Source organism: Lonchura striata, chromosome 4A (assembly GCF_050655825.1).
Source record: "Lonchura striata isolate lonStrDom1 chromosome 4A, ASM5065582v1, whole genome shotgun sequence".
In the NCBI taxonomy this organism is placed as follows: Eukaryota; Metazoa; Chordata; class Aves; order Passeriformes; family Estrildidae; genus Lonchura; species Lonchura striata.
This window is the reverse complement of record NC_140742.1, coordinates 16,195,300-16,212,753: the sequence shown is the minus strand read 5'-3', so window position 1 is coordinate 16,212,753 and position 17,454 is coordinate 16,195,300. Positions and strand designations below refer to the sequence as shown.

At 48.6% G+C, this 17,454-nt stretch overlaps 2 protein-coding genes across 5 annotated transcripts in view; one reads left to right on the top strand and one right to left on the bottom strand.

Moving 5' to 3' along the window:
- C4AH8orf48 (chromosome 4A C8orf48 homolog) overlaps nucleotides 1–17,454 on the top strand; it is a 429,052-nt gene that overhangs the window by 281,399 nt on the left and 130,199 nt on the right. The window lies entirely within an intron of this gene.
- ARHGEF9 (Cdc42 guanine nucleotide exchange factor 9) overlaps nucleotides 1–17,454 on the bottom strand; it is a 198,906-nt gene that overhangs the window by 153,301 nt on the left and 28,151 nt on the right. For all 4 annotated transcript variants that reach the window (XM_021525293.3, XM_077786572.2, XM_021525291.4 and 1 more), the window contains exons 3-4: nucleotides 12,525–12,672; nucleotides 9,157–9,266 (exon numbers count right to left, since the gene is read on the bottom strand). In XM_021525293.3, the coding sequence (XP_021380968.2) occupies nucleotides 9,157–9,266; nucleotides 12,525–12,672 (258 nt within the window). The remainder of the gene's footprint in view (nucleotides 1–9,156; nucleotides 9,267–12,524; nucleotides 12,673–17,454) is intronic.

The following is a 17,454-nucleotide window of genomic DNA, read 5'->3' as shown; positions in this document are numbered from 1 at the left end:
CCTGCGTACAGAAGGGTTCTGCTGGTTCTTCCTGTCCAAGTCTCAATTCCTGGCAAAGAGGGACAAAATCCATTTCTGCAAGAACTTTGTCACTGCAAAGCACTGTAAAGGTGGGATGAACACTGTCCTAGTCTGCACAGCCAACTGAGCTAGGGGGATTGGCCATTTTTGTTTTAGCACAGGATGTTTTGGAAGTACCAGGTCTCTCCTTCACTCCCAGGATGGTGCTGCCCAAGCAGGAACTCCACATTTGGGCAGGATTATTGCTCAGGTCCACTTGGGACATCTCCCTTCTCTGTCCTCCCCTCATCCCTCATCCAACATCACTTCCCACACTCCCAGGCTCCAGGGCAGTCACAGAGCAACGGCTGGGTGGAGTTCAAGGTTAATGAGGGGAGGCCACACAAGCAGCTCAAACCCCACAAAACCCAGGTGTGAGTTCAGGAGACCCAGGTTGGGCAACTCCCTGGGGGCTCTCCTGGCAGGGGAGATCCTCCTGGAGCAGTTCTGTGTCAGAAACTAGAGATGCATTGGACTTTTTTGGTCTTCAATTTCTGTTTATGGTTATCTTATCAAAACTTCAGCACGCTGTCTGCACCAGACTCTGCATGCAGGAAAACAGCACAAAAATGGCCAACAATCTCTTGTTACAAGGCCTTTTAAGCCTAATCAAAAACTAAGCTACCCAATTAAGAAGTGACACCTCAATTATTTTCCTTTCTAACCCAATAACTGACCCCTAAAGACCCGCAATGTGGATTTTTCTACCCAATTACAAGATACCACCTAAACCCAAGAAGAAGATGGAAGTAGAAGCAAGTAAAATGAACTTGAAACAACACCCTATATCCTCTATCTTGAACCCATCTATAACATACTAAAAATCCTAAAATCTAAGTTCCTCGCCCATGTAACATACTCCACTACTTTCTACAATCTCTGCAATCTATTTCACACTTTTGTGGTTTCTAGTTTACCTTGAGGTTTTGGAAGTTTTCTCCATGAATGAGGGTCAATGTCAGTGCTTTCCTGGGAGTCAGGACACCCCAGAAAAGACAGAGAAATATTCCCAGTGCCCTGGGTTTCCACACCCAGCCACAGTGAAGGGCAGGGACAGAGGCTGTGAGCTCTCCTTCCTCATTTCTAGGCAGGAATTTCTCACTGTACAAATCCCTGGGCTGCCAGGGATGGGAGGAGAGTCCAGAAACATCTTTCTTAGCCTGCACTGGAAGGACAACATTGTGCCGTGCTGTGTTCCAGCAGGGAATCACAGAGCAAGCACCAGGCAAACACCTGACAGCACACAGTGCAGCAGCTCTGATGGCAACAAAATGCCAAACAAATGTTCACAGAGCTCTGCTTTGGTGTCTCAATGGTTCCATGGGGTCACTGTGGGGTGGAGGCCTCCCAGTGCCTGTCCTAGGGAACCTCCAGAGGTGCTGGAGCCAGCAGTGGCACACACAGCTCCCTGCTCCCAAGGCAAAGGCAATGCCCCAGCACAGCTGCTGCCAGCACTGCCAGTGCCACTGATGCTTCAAGTTTTGGCTTTTGTATTTTTCACAAAACAAGAAAGTGAAATCTTCATGAGCTAGAGCTGTAATCAGATAATTAACTTCCATATATTAATAGACCAAAACTTATAAAAGTGAGAGACCCCGTGAGCGGTTGTGCATTTTGGGACCATTTTGTGTTCACCTGGGGTGTAGCCCTGGCTGGGCTCTTGTGCTGCCCAAAATAGATCTATTGAAGCCTGTGAATAAATCCCTACTTTAATAAACTCCCTCCAGGCTCCAAGTCAGCCCTCACAAGGCATCACCAGTCCAGAGCTCACAGGGCACCCCATGGCATCACTGCCACCAGAAGGCTCCAAACACTTCATTTGCCTTTGTCTCTGTTTTCCTGCTTGCTGCAGGATTTCTCCTGGCTGCAGCCTGCTCAGGTGGCTGGAAGACACCTGCAGCAAGGCAGGCCTGGCCCTGCTTGCACTGTGCTGCTCCCTGTTCAGCTCAGTCCCCTCCCAGCAGCAGGCTGCCACTGATCTGACACAGCCACTGCCACACCTGAGCACCTCAGGCACACCAAGTACCCCACAGCACAGCGAGTCCCCTCTAAAAGACAGCCAAATCCCTTTCTGACTGAGGTGGGACATGTTTGTTTCTCCAGGCAAGGTTACACCCACCTCAACATCTGGAAACGTGTCAAGAGGCAGAGCTAAGGAGCACCCACCATACAGAGCACTGGAGGATGAGGAGGAGTGGAAAGGGAGTCATCCCACAGGGACTCAACCCTCTTGGAGCTGCTTCCTGGGCATCCCACTCCAGCTGCAGCTTGCAGCAGCCCCTTGCTGGCTTGCAGCAATTGTTCTGCTTCCCAGATGACACACAGCATCCCTGGGGACAGCCCCGCAGGGGACACCAGCACTGGCTGAGCTCAGAGATTTGCAGGAAAAACAGCTTCACCTGGGATGGAAGCTGTGCCCAAGCAGCTCTCCACACTCAGAGGTTCACCCCACTGCTGAGAGCAAGAGTGCTCCAAGGCCAGTGGCCAAAGGCCCTCCAAAAGTGGTCCCCACTGGCCACAACCTCTGTGCTGTGTCTCTGCTGCTGCTGATTAACAGTGGTGCAATCCCTGCACCCTTCCACTCCCCAAAGGATGCTCCCTGCATGTGCTGCTGCACAGCCTGTCTTGGTCCTGGGTGGCAAATGGGATTTCACACTGGGAACAGCAGCACTGCAGCCAGTTGTTATTCCATCTCCTTGCCAGTGCAATCCCTGAACCTATCACAGCAGAGCCACCATGAAATATCTATTCTTGTCCAGAAAAGACTGATCTCGCAAGGTTTTTGGACAACAGGATAATATATTTCTCTAGATATTAGAAACTGAAAGAGATTTATTAGGGGAATTATTCTCTATATTCTGTGCAGTCCATTCTGAGATGAAGCTTCCCCTGCTCCATCGAGGAGCTCACTGCAGGCCATGTGACTGCACTGACAGAATACCCAAGTCCCCTGTGCAGCCTCTTATCCTGCTCATCTCAAACTCCAAGTACAAGCACAGTGTTGGGTCAATATCCCAGTTCACTTCACATGTGAAAACCTCCAAAATTCTGCAGGACAAAACCAGGGACAAAATTAGACCCTTTATTCCTACCTTTGGTACTAGGGACAGCTTGTTACCAAATCCACTTCAGCTTCTTGAATGCCAAGGGCAGAGCTAAAGTCCGAGCAGCTGCAGTTTCCCTGTGAGCCCAAATTTTCAGGTGCCCCCACCCTCAGCAGCGTGGGCGGGTGCTCTGAATTTGGGGTTTATGAACACACCCCCTGCAAACTGCAGGAGGATCATTCATTTGAGCAGCAAAGGGGAACCGTCCCAAATGTTCCTCCCAGGTCATCAACAGAACCAAACCAGTGCTCTGGACACTGTGGGACCACAGAGCTCCTCACAGGAGCAGGACAGTGCTCCTGCCTCTCCAGGATCCCATGGGAATTGCCCTGGGCCATGTCAGGCTGGTGATGCAGTAAAGCACCCAGAGCCCACCTCAGAGTCTGGAGAACCACACACAAACACTCCCCACCATCCTCTGGTGACCTTCTGGGTGCATCCACCCACCTTGTGGCTCCAGCAGCACTTCTGGGATGCATCTCAAACCTGATCCATCTCAGAATCGAACCTCAGCAGCTGCAGAAGACATTTTGGAGCTCGGACCTGTGCTTTTGCCTGAACTTCCCAAATTTAGCTCCTTTTCAGCTAAACACTGGTGACACCACAGTGGCCCTGAATCACGAGCACATCCAGGGCTTAGGAAGCACTACAAAAGCATTTGTTCCAATATTTACTCATGGATTTTTCATGCTACACCTACCATGGCCTTTAGTTTACTGGGAACACAGTGCACTGGGGAAGGGCAAACCACAGAGTCTATGCTGCTGCCAAGCAAAATGTCATTAAGGTTTTAGCAATGCAACACAAATTGAGTTTACATTAAAGCTTCTTTTGTATAAACCATATCCCAGAGTGAAACACAGTGACAGAGCTGAGTAATGAGTTGAAGCAGAGCAATCAAGGTGGAACTACTGAGCAATAGGAAAAAGGAGCCATTCCAAAGAGCTATTTAAAGTTAGGCTGAGAGCTCCATTTGAAGTACAGAAGTGATTATGTACAGTCACCCCTGCACACATTGAATGCCATGTAGGATGCAGTACCTACCACCTGCAGCTGCACAGAGACACCCCGAGGTTCAATGGCACTATAAAAACCATCACCAACTGGAAGCTGAGATTCTTCTTAATATGGACTTATACATAACTGCTGAAGGGCTGAGGAGTCTGAAACTCCAAATCTCTCCTGTGCTCCCCAGCACATAAACCCACAACTCAAAGGTGACCATCTGTCATTTCAAACCTCTCCTTCCTGCAAGATTCAGAGTCCCTGGAGCCCTGTTTGTCCCCAGGAGTGCTGGGAAACACCTGGCTCATGGCACTGATGGAGCAACACCCAAGCCACCAACGCCCCCCCAGTCTGCTCTACACAAAACCATGGCACTGCTGAATGTTTTTCTGAATACCCAGAGCATGGTGAGGTTGGAAATACCACTCATTTCTAGTTCCTGCCTTCCTAATGTGTGCTTTACACTGCTCCTCATGCCAGTCCCTGGGGAGGGAGCCCAGAGCAGGGCCGCTCATGCGAGAGGGATGCAAACGGGCTCAGGGCTGACCTGCAGTTCACACTCAGCTCTGCCTGCTCTGCCAGCTCCCACAGCCACATCAGGTGCTGAAAAGGCTGCAGTGCTGCAGCCAGGAGTGCAGGGACCCTGCCTGGGCACTCCTCACACAGACAGATGGGGCTGGATCACAGCACTGCCATAGTCTGAAGCTCAATCCCTGCTTCCCCCTCAAATGAGCAAGCCAGTTTTGAATTATTTGAACAACAGCACACAGGGTTTTTCAGAACTTGCACAAAACATTTATAAATTGCTAAATATATTAAAATAAAATTTAAAAAAACTCCATAAAGACTTCACAGCACTGCTAAGTAGAGCAATAGAATAGGTTTATCAAGATATAGAGCAGCCCTCCCCAAAATATATGGCTCCAACATACCCTGCCAGCATAAATACTCCATGTTTAAGATGAGGGAAGAGAGATTCAGTTAGGATTTGTTTTCCTGGCAGCCCTCCATACGTGTACATAAACCTCTTGCAGCACCACACTGATATTTAAACTAATTAGCACCAGAAAAACCTCAGGACTGTGCTTTTCTCCCAGCCTGTTCCCAGGGACTCAGGGGCTCCAAAACCTGGCTGTGATCACATCCCACTCACATCCCAGGATGCTGCAGCCCAGGAGCCCCTGCACAACCCCCTTCCTGCCCAAGTACACAGGAACACAGGGCAGGACACTTGGCAAAAGGAAAAAAATCCCCCTCTGCCCAAACTGCCCACTCAGCACTATGTGAGAGGATAAAAATAGCAGGCAGGAGAGCTGGCCCTGAATACCAAGCAGCATTCTCACCCAAATCAACTTCCCCTTCACTCTGCTCTCCTGCAGGCTGCACGTTGTCTGAATTTCCTATTCCTCATAAACACAGCCAGTGGGGATTTAGCTCTGGGGAGCTGCAGACTGGCACATCCACCATCATCGCTCTGGCAACCCCCCACCAGGCTCTGGAAAGAGCTCCTGACTTCCAGAGGAGAAAGGACAGGCTGGGGGGTGGGTTCTGTGAATATTCAACACCTCTGCACAGCAGGCCTGCCTATTATTAGTATAAGGGATGTCAAAGAAGCTCCTCTCATGCAAAGTTTCCAGTCTGGCTAATTAACAGTGGCATCCTCCAGCATATAAATTTGGGCTTTAGTGCCTTGTACACAGGGCAGGAAGGGAAGGAAGGAGCAGAGGACAGGAATGGCTGCAGTCATCTTTAAAGGCTGGAAATGAAAACTCTCAGGTAAGATAAAGAGAATTAACACACATTGAGAGGAGGCTTCAGGAAGGAAGGACTGAATCTCCCTCCTTTTAAAATAAGATTGGACGTGGCACTCAGTGCCATGGTTTTTAGTTGAGGTGGTGTTAGGGCATGGGTTGGACTCAATGATCTTAAAAGTCTCTTCCAATCTAGGGGTTCTGTGATTCCTCCTGGAGCACATCCCCAGAGCATCTCTCTGGAAAAAGCTGAGATGATTTTGACTGGGCAGCTCACAAGAAGCTAAAGTTTCCTCACGAGGGGTAGCAGAGGCCAGTGATTTGGGTCAGGATGGGACTGTCACCCTCTGCTTCTGACATCCAGACCACCAAACACCTCCCAGCACCGCTGTGGGGCTGCAGAAGGGAACTCACTGCTCCCCTTGCTCCAAGGATCAGGCACATCCCAGCTGGCAGGACCTGCCTGAGGGGAAATCAGAGGCAGGAGAGATGCTGAGGGTCCTGTCAGGGCAGCCTTTCAGGGCACTCTGTGATCTCTGCACAGCAAAGCAGCTCAGGGCACCTTGAGGCCTCCTGCAAGTTGGTTCTGATTGTGCCAAACTGCTCCCATAAAAGCAAAGGCTTTAAGTGACCTCAGTGCTAAACCAAAATGATCTGCACATAAACTGCTTTAACACAGAGTTTTCTCCAGGCTGAAGAGTGTACACTGGAAAAAAAATTAAAGATTGAAAATTTTTAGAAGTCTGAAAATTTTTAGAAGTCTGACCTTATTCATTTTTACTTGCTTCTTAAATTAGGAGAGAAATTTAAAAAATATTGTATGGCTCCACATGCACTTCAGTGCTTCAGTTTCTTATTCACACCTCCAAAGTGGAACAATAACCTTATCTACTCCATAAAAACCTTCTCCAGCTTGAGCCCAGATTTCAGGCACTCTTTCTTGGAAGGACAAATCCCTGCTTTCTGCACTGCTCTGCCACCTCACTGGTGACAGCTGTCAATGAAAGCACCTGGCCAGAGACACCCAGGCCCACAAATGTCACCCCAAATGTACACATCTTGCCAGAGCAGAAACTTTCTGGCCAAGAGGTGATGTGCAGCCCTGTAGATCTTCACTGAGCTTGGGGCAGAGGTGACAGCTGAATTTTCCAGCACTGCTGTTGTGAGCCACATTTCTGTATCCTGCTCCTGCAGCACTTGCACAGCACCTCTGATTTATAAACCAAAGGTTTCAGAGCTGCCTGCTTACCATGACTTAAAAACAAGCTGAACAGACCTCCCCAAAACAAATTTTCTGCCTCAGGGTGGCCACAGGTCTTTGGCATGGCCATGTCTGAGCCAAAGAGCACCCACAGATTTCTGAGCAGCTCGCTTCCCTTTCCAGCTCCACATCCTTCCCAGCTATCAGCACAGGAGAAGCAGTTTCTTAGCTAACCTTTCCCAAACTTCAGCAGGGTGCTTGGTTTGCTGAGGTTTCAGTTTTCCACAGCTTCTCTAAGGGGCTCTGATGCAATCTGGGCTCTGTTTGCAATCTGAAACAGGCCTGGCTTTATCAGGATGCTCATGGCACAGATAATTCAGGAGCAATTTTGTGTCAAAACAGCACCTTGGCTTCCAGGAGGGCCACAAAGACAGCTATGAAAGGCTCCTCTTAAAGGATTAATAAAATTATTAACTAAGGTGTAATAAAGTGACTAATTAGGGCCCAAATACATCCCTGCACTGGTCAGTACCAGACCCTGAACATGGACACAGCTCATGGATAACACACCTGAGACATTCCAAGGCAGGGCTTGCACACTGCACAACAGGGTATTTCACTGCTCTGCAGTCACCTGCCTTTATCCTGGCCCCAAGGACAAACAGCTTTATTGGATATGGATCATTTCATCTTCCAGGAAAACTTTGTTCAAAGCTTTAGATGTTCAGCTTGTCTGAAGCCAGAACAGCTCTCCTGAGTTGAAAGGAGCAGTTCATGTCTCAGCAGCGAGGTAGGACCCAAAGGGAAGGAAGAGAAAAAGAAGAGCTGAACTCCTTATCTATCTCTCCTTTGTACCTCAGCCCACAAAAACTCGGCAAAGAAAACAGAAGTGATGCAAGATGGAATTCCAGAATGTCACAAGTGACCAAAAATGCAGCAGTCCATCCCTGCACATGTTCCCTTGAAAGCAACACCCAACACAAGGAGGGTGGAGAAGTCAGCATCACTCACTGCCAACTTACTGTGATGGAAAAGCACACACAGAGGCCAGGGACCTCCTGGAAATCACATTTCAGGAAGGCAGCTCATCAAATATCAAAGGGGAAGGGAATACAATAAAGGTCTGGTAAGAAAGGACAGCAGTGGGGTGGGAAAGAGCCACAGAGACACAAGAGGAAGGTCAGTTCCCCTCTCCACTCCAGCAGGGAAATTCCTGCCTCCCAGACCATCCTTTGTTCCTGTGCCCTAGAGGAACAACAAGGGCTGAACCTCTTCTGCCATACCATCACAGTGCAGGCTGGGAAATCTGTCGGCTTTGGGACAACCCGGATCTGTTGGGTACAGTGAAACCAGACCCATGAGCACTAGAAATCTAAAACGAGACCATGAAATAACCAAGGCTTCCAGACTTGAAACACAGAGCACAGCAAAAAAACCAACCCCTCACCCAAGTAAGGAAACGGATCAGACAAATTATAACATTTTTGCCATCTTTTCTGAATTTTTCCCAGGCCCCCAACTGTTTTTTATTTCCCTCACTAGAAGCATCATTCACAAAAAAAGAACCAAGTGGATTGTGCCTATATTTGCAAAACACTTTGGGAAAGAAGCATCGACATGAATTTGCCACCGAGATGGTGCTGGGAGCAGCACCAAACCCAAAGGACACAGGGCTAAAAAAGGAAGGAGAAAAAATAAACCCATCAAAAGCACGGAGCAGATCTGAAGGCGATGTGAAACGTCACAGTTCCCTCCACCTGCAAGGAGCACTGAGCCACAGGCACAGGAGGCCCAGGGACAGTCCAACAGCCTCTGCTGTACACTGAAGGGATACTGATTTGGGGAAAAGACAGTGCACCTGAGCTTTTATTGCAACAAAATAATACCAAACCAAAAAAAATCCCCATCTGTGGCTGAAGAACCCAGGGATTGAGGAAGCTGCTAGTCAAGCATATTGTTATAAACACAAAGCCCAATGCAGGCAAATCCCAGCCCTGAAGCAGGCAGAGGCACACAGTTGCACACAGCTCCTTACCCGACCGATCTGCAGCTTCTCAGCTCCAGGCTTGAAGAGGTTCCATCGACGGCCACCGTTCCTGCAGTTCCCGCGCACCTTCAGGGTCTTTGAAGCTTGCTCGTTCTCAGCTGCCAGGAGAAAATCCACGGGAACAAAAAAATAAAAAGGAATGACAAAAGATAAATGCTGTGCTTTAGCTCAGGCTGGGGGCGGAGGCTGTTCTTTTAAATGAAAGAAACAAAATTGTTTGCAAGAGACTCATTCAACCTCTCCTTCAGAAAAAGAGAGCACAGAGTATATTTAGGTGCTTTATTCAGTGCTCTTGGGATACATGAGAAATAGTGCAGCTTGGATACTACAAAAAGGCAGAGCTGGGAGCCACATCCTGAGGTGGGGTCAGCCCAACTGGGTGTGAGGATGCTCTGCCAGGAGCAGGAGCCCCTCATCCACCTGCACCAGTGTGCACAGGGCAGCAGCGCCCTGGGTCCCAACTGCTCCAGCAGCAGCACCTGCAGCAATCCCAGCTGCAACGCTCACCATGGCCCACAGGATGCCAGGCCTTGCAAAAGAAACAACCCCTCCAATCTACACACAAAACAGAAATGGGTAAGGCCATAAAAGCTGGGTTTTTTTTTTAAGGAAACTGGGCCGGTTCTCACCCCCAGCATTTCAGACCAAGCCCTCATGGATGCAGTTCTGCTCTTGCTTTACCACTCACACCAGACCCCAACCTGGCATACAGATGGCACTACCCAGGCACAAAGCAGCTTGTGAAAAAGAGGCAAATGAGTTCTACTTTTCCAATCAACCAAAATTTTCAGCTCCACATCCTATTTCTCTCTTTTTGGGGTGAAGCTGCCATTATGTATGAGACCATACATAATGCTTTCCCTCCCACATTTGGCAAGCTTGGATTTTAATCCCTTCTTCCATCAGGCTCTTCCCCTCCCCTGGGCTGGAGGAAATGAAACAGAGCTGAGCACCACTGGTGCCCCCAGAGCAGCTGCAAGCACAGGTACATGTAATCCAGGCAGTGCACATATGTGGTATGTGTATCCCCACAGGTGATCCCAGCACCTGGAGGCTCCTCATTCCAGTCATGGAGCAAAGACCTACAGAAAACAGCCACGTTCTGGAGTTCTTCCCTAAAAAATGCACAACTCTCAATTTCTATCTCCTGACATACCTCTCAGCAGGCAGAGGTTTCAGACTGTGTCAGTCCTGAGAGGTTTGGGACCAGAATATGTGGTTCCAGGCTTTGGGAGAGTGGAGACCCCCAAGCCAAGCAGGGCTGGGATGCTGCTGCAGGCTGGCTGGGCAGCCATCCTGGTTTTCTTCCAGTGTTGTTGGGAGAGAGATTGCACTGAGACCTATTTCCTCAATGCTGATGCAGGCAGCCTGCTGCTATTTTTAGCAGCCCACGTTTCACTTTGGAGACTCTTGGAGAGCCAGGCTGCAGCACGGTGCTGGTTCCAGCAGGAGGAGGCGATGGATGGAGCAGCGCTGGGAGCGGCGTGCAAACAGAGAATGCTCACTCTGAGGGGCTGTGTGACCCCCCCTGTGCTGGGAACCACTGCACCCCCACAGCAGAGCCATCAATTAACAGCACAGGCAGCTAATTGGCCTTGTCCTCCCCAGCTCTTCTGAACCCTGATGTGCTGCCACCATCCATCAGCCACCCGGATCCCTGGAGCGCTCCCGAGCGATGCCAGCACAACCTGGCAGCGCTTCCGTGCTCGCCCATCACTAAATCACAGGATCCTTCATGCCAGCAGTGGCCCTTCAGGAAATCATTTCCTTTCTCTCATTATCAATCTTTTTAATTAGGAGGTACAGAAAATGATATCATCTATTCAGCCATCAGCCAGCACGAGACCCTGCCAGCAAATACATTCCACGGTGCTCTCTCTGGTGTCACTGTGAGCAGAACAAATGCAGAGAGGTCACCCCAGTCTTTGGCTCATGAGACTCCCTCCTTCATCATGAAAAGTACCCAAGCACAAGAGGAAAAAAAACCCTCACTTCTTGTGTTTCCAAACATCAGACTTGAGTTGTGATCTCAGTATCCATCATCACTCACCACCTCCAAATGGTGAGTACTCGGTGAGTACTCACCACACAGGATTCTTAGAGAACAAGAATTCAAGACAAAACCACCAAATACAAACTCACACAGCAGCTGCTGAACAACTTTTACACATCACGTGCCAACCCCTGTTCATCCTCTCATACCCAGATTATGGGGACTGTGTGCAGAGACATTAGAGAGAGAAAACAGCCTTATTTCATAAACACATTGTACACAAGAAGATCCTATTAGCCAGCAAGAAACTCCTCAGCATGTGGCTCTAGGAGCTCCCTCACCTGGTGTCAGGGATGTAACCAGCATGGATGCAAAACACATTCCTGACTTTTCCACCCTGCTGCCCTTGGCTAGCTCTGCAGCATGGGTGACACACAGAAAAGCAAAGCTGGGAGAGAAGAGGCACTCACAACAGCTCTGCAGCATGGGTGACACCTAAATAGCAAAGCTGGGAGAGAAGAGGCACTCACCATTGTGGCAAGCACATTCTCTCACTCTCAGGATTTTTCATAGAGGTGCACAGAGAGAAATGAAAGAGAAAACAATTTCTATTTCTGCTCCTTGTTTTTCCTATGTGGAATGTGTTCAGAGAATTGTTTACCTGGAGTGCTTGATTGGATCTGGTGAGGATTGTTTGAGCCTGATGGCCAATCCAATCCACCTGGGGCTGGATTCTCGCAAGAGGGTCACAAGTTGTGTTAGAGTCAGAGAAAGTAGTATGTAGTTTTACTATCTTCCTTTTTATATAGTATATTCATGTATTTTAGCATAGTTATAATAAAGAAATCATTCAGCCTTCTGAATTGAGTCAGACATCATCATTTCTTCCCATTGGGTTCACCTACATTTACAACGCACCATGGTTCTGCAGCATGAGTGACACCCAGAAAAGCAAAGAGAGAAGAGGCACTCACCATAGCTCTGCAGCATGGTGACACCCAAATAGCCAAGAGAGAAGAGGCACTCACCATGGCTCTGCAGCATGGGTGACACCCAGAAAAGCAAAGAGAGAAGAGAGGCACTCACCATGGCTCTGCAGCATGGGTGACACCCAGAAAAGCAAAGAGAGAAGAGAGGCACTCGCCATGGCTCTGCAGCATGGGTGACACCCAAATAGCCAAGAGAGAAGAGGCACTCGCCATGGCTCTGCAGCATGGTGACACCCAAATAGCCAAGAGAGAAGAGAGGCACTCGCCATGGCTCTGCAGCATGGTGACACCCAAATAGCCAAGAGAGAAGAGGCACTCGCCATGGCTCTGCAGCATGGTGACACCCAAATAGCCAAGAGAGAAGAGGCACTCACCACGTCTGCGGAGCAGGTGCTGCATGCGCCCCCCCAGCTGGTCCAGCCCCATGGGGGTGCTCTGCGAGAGGGGCTCGGAGCGGCAGCGCTCCACCAGCGCCTTGAAGGGTTCTGCCTGCGGGCACGGCTGCGGAGGGCGAGACGTTGGCTGCCAAGAGAAGGGGCACAGAAGAGTTTTACCAACAGCGCTCAAATCTCAGCAATACCACACAGAATTGTGGCAGCACAGCTCGCTGCAATCGGCACCCCGCGCGTTTCTGACTGCGAGGCCAGGACCTGGTGGCCCTGGTGTGCAGCCCCCAGTGCCCCCATTGCAGGGGGCTCAGACCTTGTACAGCTTTGAGCCCAACGCTTCCAGTGGCACTGAGTGTCCCAGGAACTTCTGGGAGTGACCCTGACAGAGACCTGCTTGCTGCTTTGCATTTTGGGGGTGTCCTGGCTTGTAAGATAAGCATGTGTTCTATTGCCATCTGTTGGAGGTTGGGCAGTTTTCTTATCTCTTCCATGAACAATGTCTCCCTCGGGGAGATATCTTCTGTTAATGGGCCATTAATGACTCCCTGCATGACCGGTAGAGTTCCATCAGCCCATGGTGAGATGCTCCACCCAGAGGGAGGAGCCAAGCAGCCCTACCTGGATAAAAAAATCAGCATTTTTTGGGACACTGGCAGCCACTTCACTGGATTCCCAGAGAAGCAGCTTCTTCTCTGCTGGATCCCCAGAGGAAGACCAGGTCCATCTACTCCATCACCAGATCTTCAGAAAAAACTCCACCCTTCTCCAGATTCCTGCTCCAGCAGCATTTCATCTGCCACTCCAGGAGGAGCTGCCACCATTTAACTGGACTATTCCCAACACCCTGACTCCTCAGGGTGTCAGGTTTCTGACTCTATCACTAGTTTTGTTTGTACCAGTTACATTTTTTTTAATTTAGTTTTTTTTCCAAGTAAAGAACTGTTGTTCCCGTTCCCATATCTTTGCCTGAGTGCCTCTTAATTTTGAAATTGTGATAATTTGGAGGGAGGGTGTTTACCTTTTCCATTTCACAGGACGCTCTTGCCTTCCTTCACAGATTCCTGTCTTTTCAAACCAAGACAGGGGGTGAGGCTACTCTCCCATTCCCAGACCCAGAATTAGCTGGTGCTGAAGAGCCCATACCAGCAAGGGCTGGCTGCTTCCAAGGAACAGCAAAGAGCAGCCCAACGGGTTGGCAGCTCACTGATGACAACAGCAGCTAACCATGTCCTTGCATCTATAGACTACAAAATACCTACTTGAATAAAACAGTTGCAATTGATTGAAGCACCCACAAAATGGTCAAATACCTCAGTTATACCTTAATTCTTGGTAACACTAATCCAAAGAATTGGCATTTGCAGCTAAGTGGAGAAAAATGTTGGTGTTTTCCTCACTCCAACTTTTATTACAATATTCCAGGAGTAAAAGTTCCTGAAAAATGACAATTGTAGAGTGACATTTTGCAGAATGGAATGTTCTTTTTAAAAGCATCACAATTCAAACTCCTACTTTTCATTTTATTCTCAGTGACATGTGACACCATGGAAGTCTTGAGCATAATCTTAGAGTCAAGAAATCAGAAGAAGAATCATTTGACAAAGGTCAAAGGAAGCAAGCAGGAGGTGTTCCTCTCTAAGAGGTTTCTAGGCTCAATCAGAGACACATCTCTCACACTTCCAGGAGCCTGCTAATAACTGGGTGCCTGGGATGGTTTGGTGGATCCATCCTCAGGACTCCAGCAGCTCATTTCCACTGATGGGCTGTTATTTTCATTTACAGATGCTGAACAAAGCAGACAGGCTGTAATTACCACAAAAGAAAGCTGTGGATGAATTAAGGCTCTATCTCCCAGCACCAGCATCATATCCAGTGAGCCAGCACATTTCTCTTGGCTGGAAAACAGCTAGGAGGAGGTAAAAGCCAAAGAAAACCTGCCATCCAGGGAATTTGCAACAGAGAGTCCCTTCAGCATAAGGCCAGCAGTGCCCAGATGCACCTCTTCCCATCCCCTGTTTAAAATTTTGAAGCTGGGAATTGGGATAAAGGAAAGCCATACCACGAGTTTAAAAAAACATGGAATTCTGAAATATCCATGTGTTCCATGGCTGGTTCTATATACATGCAAAGCCTATCAGCTTTGCAAACTCAACCTGCCTTTCCCCGATGATGTTAAAAATACATTTCCCAAAAAGCCTTAGCCCACTATAGATAGCACTAAATATAGGCTTTAATTCAAGATTTTGCAAGCACCTCCTGGTTATTATGAATACAAGAATCTGAACAGCTTGCAGATAGACTTTAGAGGTTTTGTCTCCTCTAAAAATAAAATGATTGTCAGACACAACCATATTAAAAGCCAAAAATATCCAAAATCTTCATTCTGCAAGTAAATGGCACCGCGCTGCAGAAAGGAATACAGCATTCTTTTGGCAACAGTAGGATTTAGAAAGTGAAGTACTATTTCTTAATTTGGAAGGGCTATAAAGTCTTTTGTTACAGCAGGCTGAGACACAACCCAAGAGCTGAATAACCAGAAGATGAAGAAAGCTCTGAAGATCAACTCTCCCAGATACTATTTCCTGGTCAGTGTCATTGAGCACTGGGAGAGAAGGGATAAATCCACTCAGCAATCCCATCTCTGCAGCTGCTCCCACAATAAACCAATCTCAAGCTAAAAGTCACTACAGGCATCACCTGCAATTTCTCCACAGACACAGATAAAAAAGGGAACTTTGCTCGATCTTCCTCTTGTGCAAAGGCACTTGGAGCGGCACTAAAGCCAAATCCCAAAGCTGTGGGAGGATCTGAGCTCTGCCCCAGCTATCAGGCAGCAGATCTGCAAACCCATCCCCTGGCATGCGCACACCCAGGCAAATCAGCAATCCTGCGCTTCCAGTCGGACCCACCGCAGGGAGAGGCTCCTGCCTTCCCACACGGAGCACCTATGGCACAGGAACCCCAAAAACCCTGAGAGCACCCCGTCCATGTGGGCCACTCCGAACAGCAGCATGCTCTGCCACTTTGTGCCACTGGGACAGTTTGGATCTGAGTCCAGGACTCGGAGGAACAACCTCAACGCCTGCTCCGGGTAAAAACATCTGGAGTGATGCTGGAGTTGGAGCACACGGCCTCTTACAGAGCCCTGAAACTAAACACAGCATCCCATCAGCCTGGCACCTCATCCTGTGGGACACACAGCTTTTGCCAAGGCTGACAAGCCTGTAAAAATCTCATTTGCACACTTCTGGCAATCCTAATTCCCCCAGAGAACGGCCTCACAAACCCAACTGGGGTCTATGGGCAGAACAGCCAGAAGCAAGCTGCAGCCTGCAAACCCTTTGGAGATAAAATTCTGAACCCCGAGGAATAGATAAGGCTTTCTGGTCCATCAAAACAACCTCTTATTTCCCAAGCAAGCCAGCAGAGGGCACAGGAAGACTGCGGTGAAAGCACTCTGCTCTGCCACTGCGAGGGTGACACGAGCCCAGAGGCTCCGCGATGCTCCTGGTCACGGCCCTGGGACAAGCAGGGACCTCACCCCATGGCAGATCTCTCTGCCAGAAATAAACCTGGCACTTGTTTCTGGGTCCTAAAAACTCCAAACTGATACCTGAAATGTGAATTCAGATGCCTGTTTTGCAACGTTTCCTGATGTCACTCCAAAGGAGGGATCAAATCATCCATAAACCCTGTCCGTGGACACACCAGCCAGTTTGAAACCCTGATGGAAGGCTGGAATTGCAAAATACATAGTATCAAGCTGTTTTCCATCTAAACACTATCTCAAGCTACTGGAAAGGCTCAAGGATAACTCCTGGGGCTACGCCTGACTTCCTGCAGCAGCAGTTTCCCTGTTGGGATGCAGTGGTGTTTTTAGAGGTTGGAGGAGATAATTCATTACAGTGGAGTCATGAAATATGGAAACTCTGTCCAAAAACTAGTGAAACCTTCATGTCATCTTTTACTCCACTTCTCATGTCTCAGAATAAGGATGGCACTGTGGTTCCAGAGCTGAGCAGTGTGAATGGAGCAATGCATTTCCCAGTGACTGTTTTGACCTTTACTGTTCTTCCAATTCTTCAGAACATTTTATCCCCACTGTTTCACAAGTTCCCAGAACACATGAGAATTTGGGATGGGGTCTGAAAGCGACTATCAGGGATGTGCTTTTCTACTTTTCTGCATCTGCTTTTATTAAATCCTGCTTCAATGCCATTTCCTTTAAAGCACCAGGATCAAATCCTAACAAACTATTTGCCCATACCATCACTCAGCTCCTGCCCAAAACATTATTAGAATTTTAAAAGACAAGACCAGGAAAGCAAAAAACCAGGGGCATTAACTGCAGGTACAACTAAACAGATTTACTTACTGTGTACAATGTACAGATGATCTCCTAAATCCCACTCCACCACCCCTTGTGCTACACCAGCCTCAGTTTCTCACACCATCTCCCCACAGGCACTTTTATGCATTTCTTGGGACAATGTTTAAGTTGTTTGGGAAATGTTTTCTGCCCTACTCTGCTCACACACTGTAAAACTGTTGGGAACTTGCTCAGAGCAGCTGGCCTGGCCAAGCCACCTCATCCTGGCATCACCTTCTCCTGCCTGTGGTTGAGCACTTCCCTTGAAATACAAATCATACAGTTAATCAGAGCAGCCTGGAGTGGAGGCAGCAGGGCCAGCAACTGTCCTGAGAAACAGGTGCCAGCAAAGACATGGACTGAGCCCTAAAACAATAAGAGGCTGGAGTTTGCTGCTACTGTCACGCTCAGGCTGAAGTTACTCCTCTTCCATGTTTATTTTTAGTAAAGTGTTTCCGAGTGCCGCTCCCTGATGGGAGATAGTCGAGCAAATCCCTGGGGTATCTCAGGTCATTTGTTACTGGAGCTGCTGGCAGACTCTCCAGG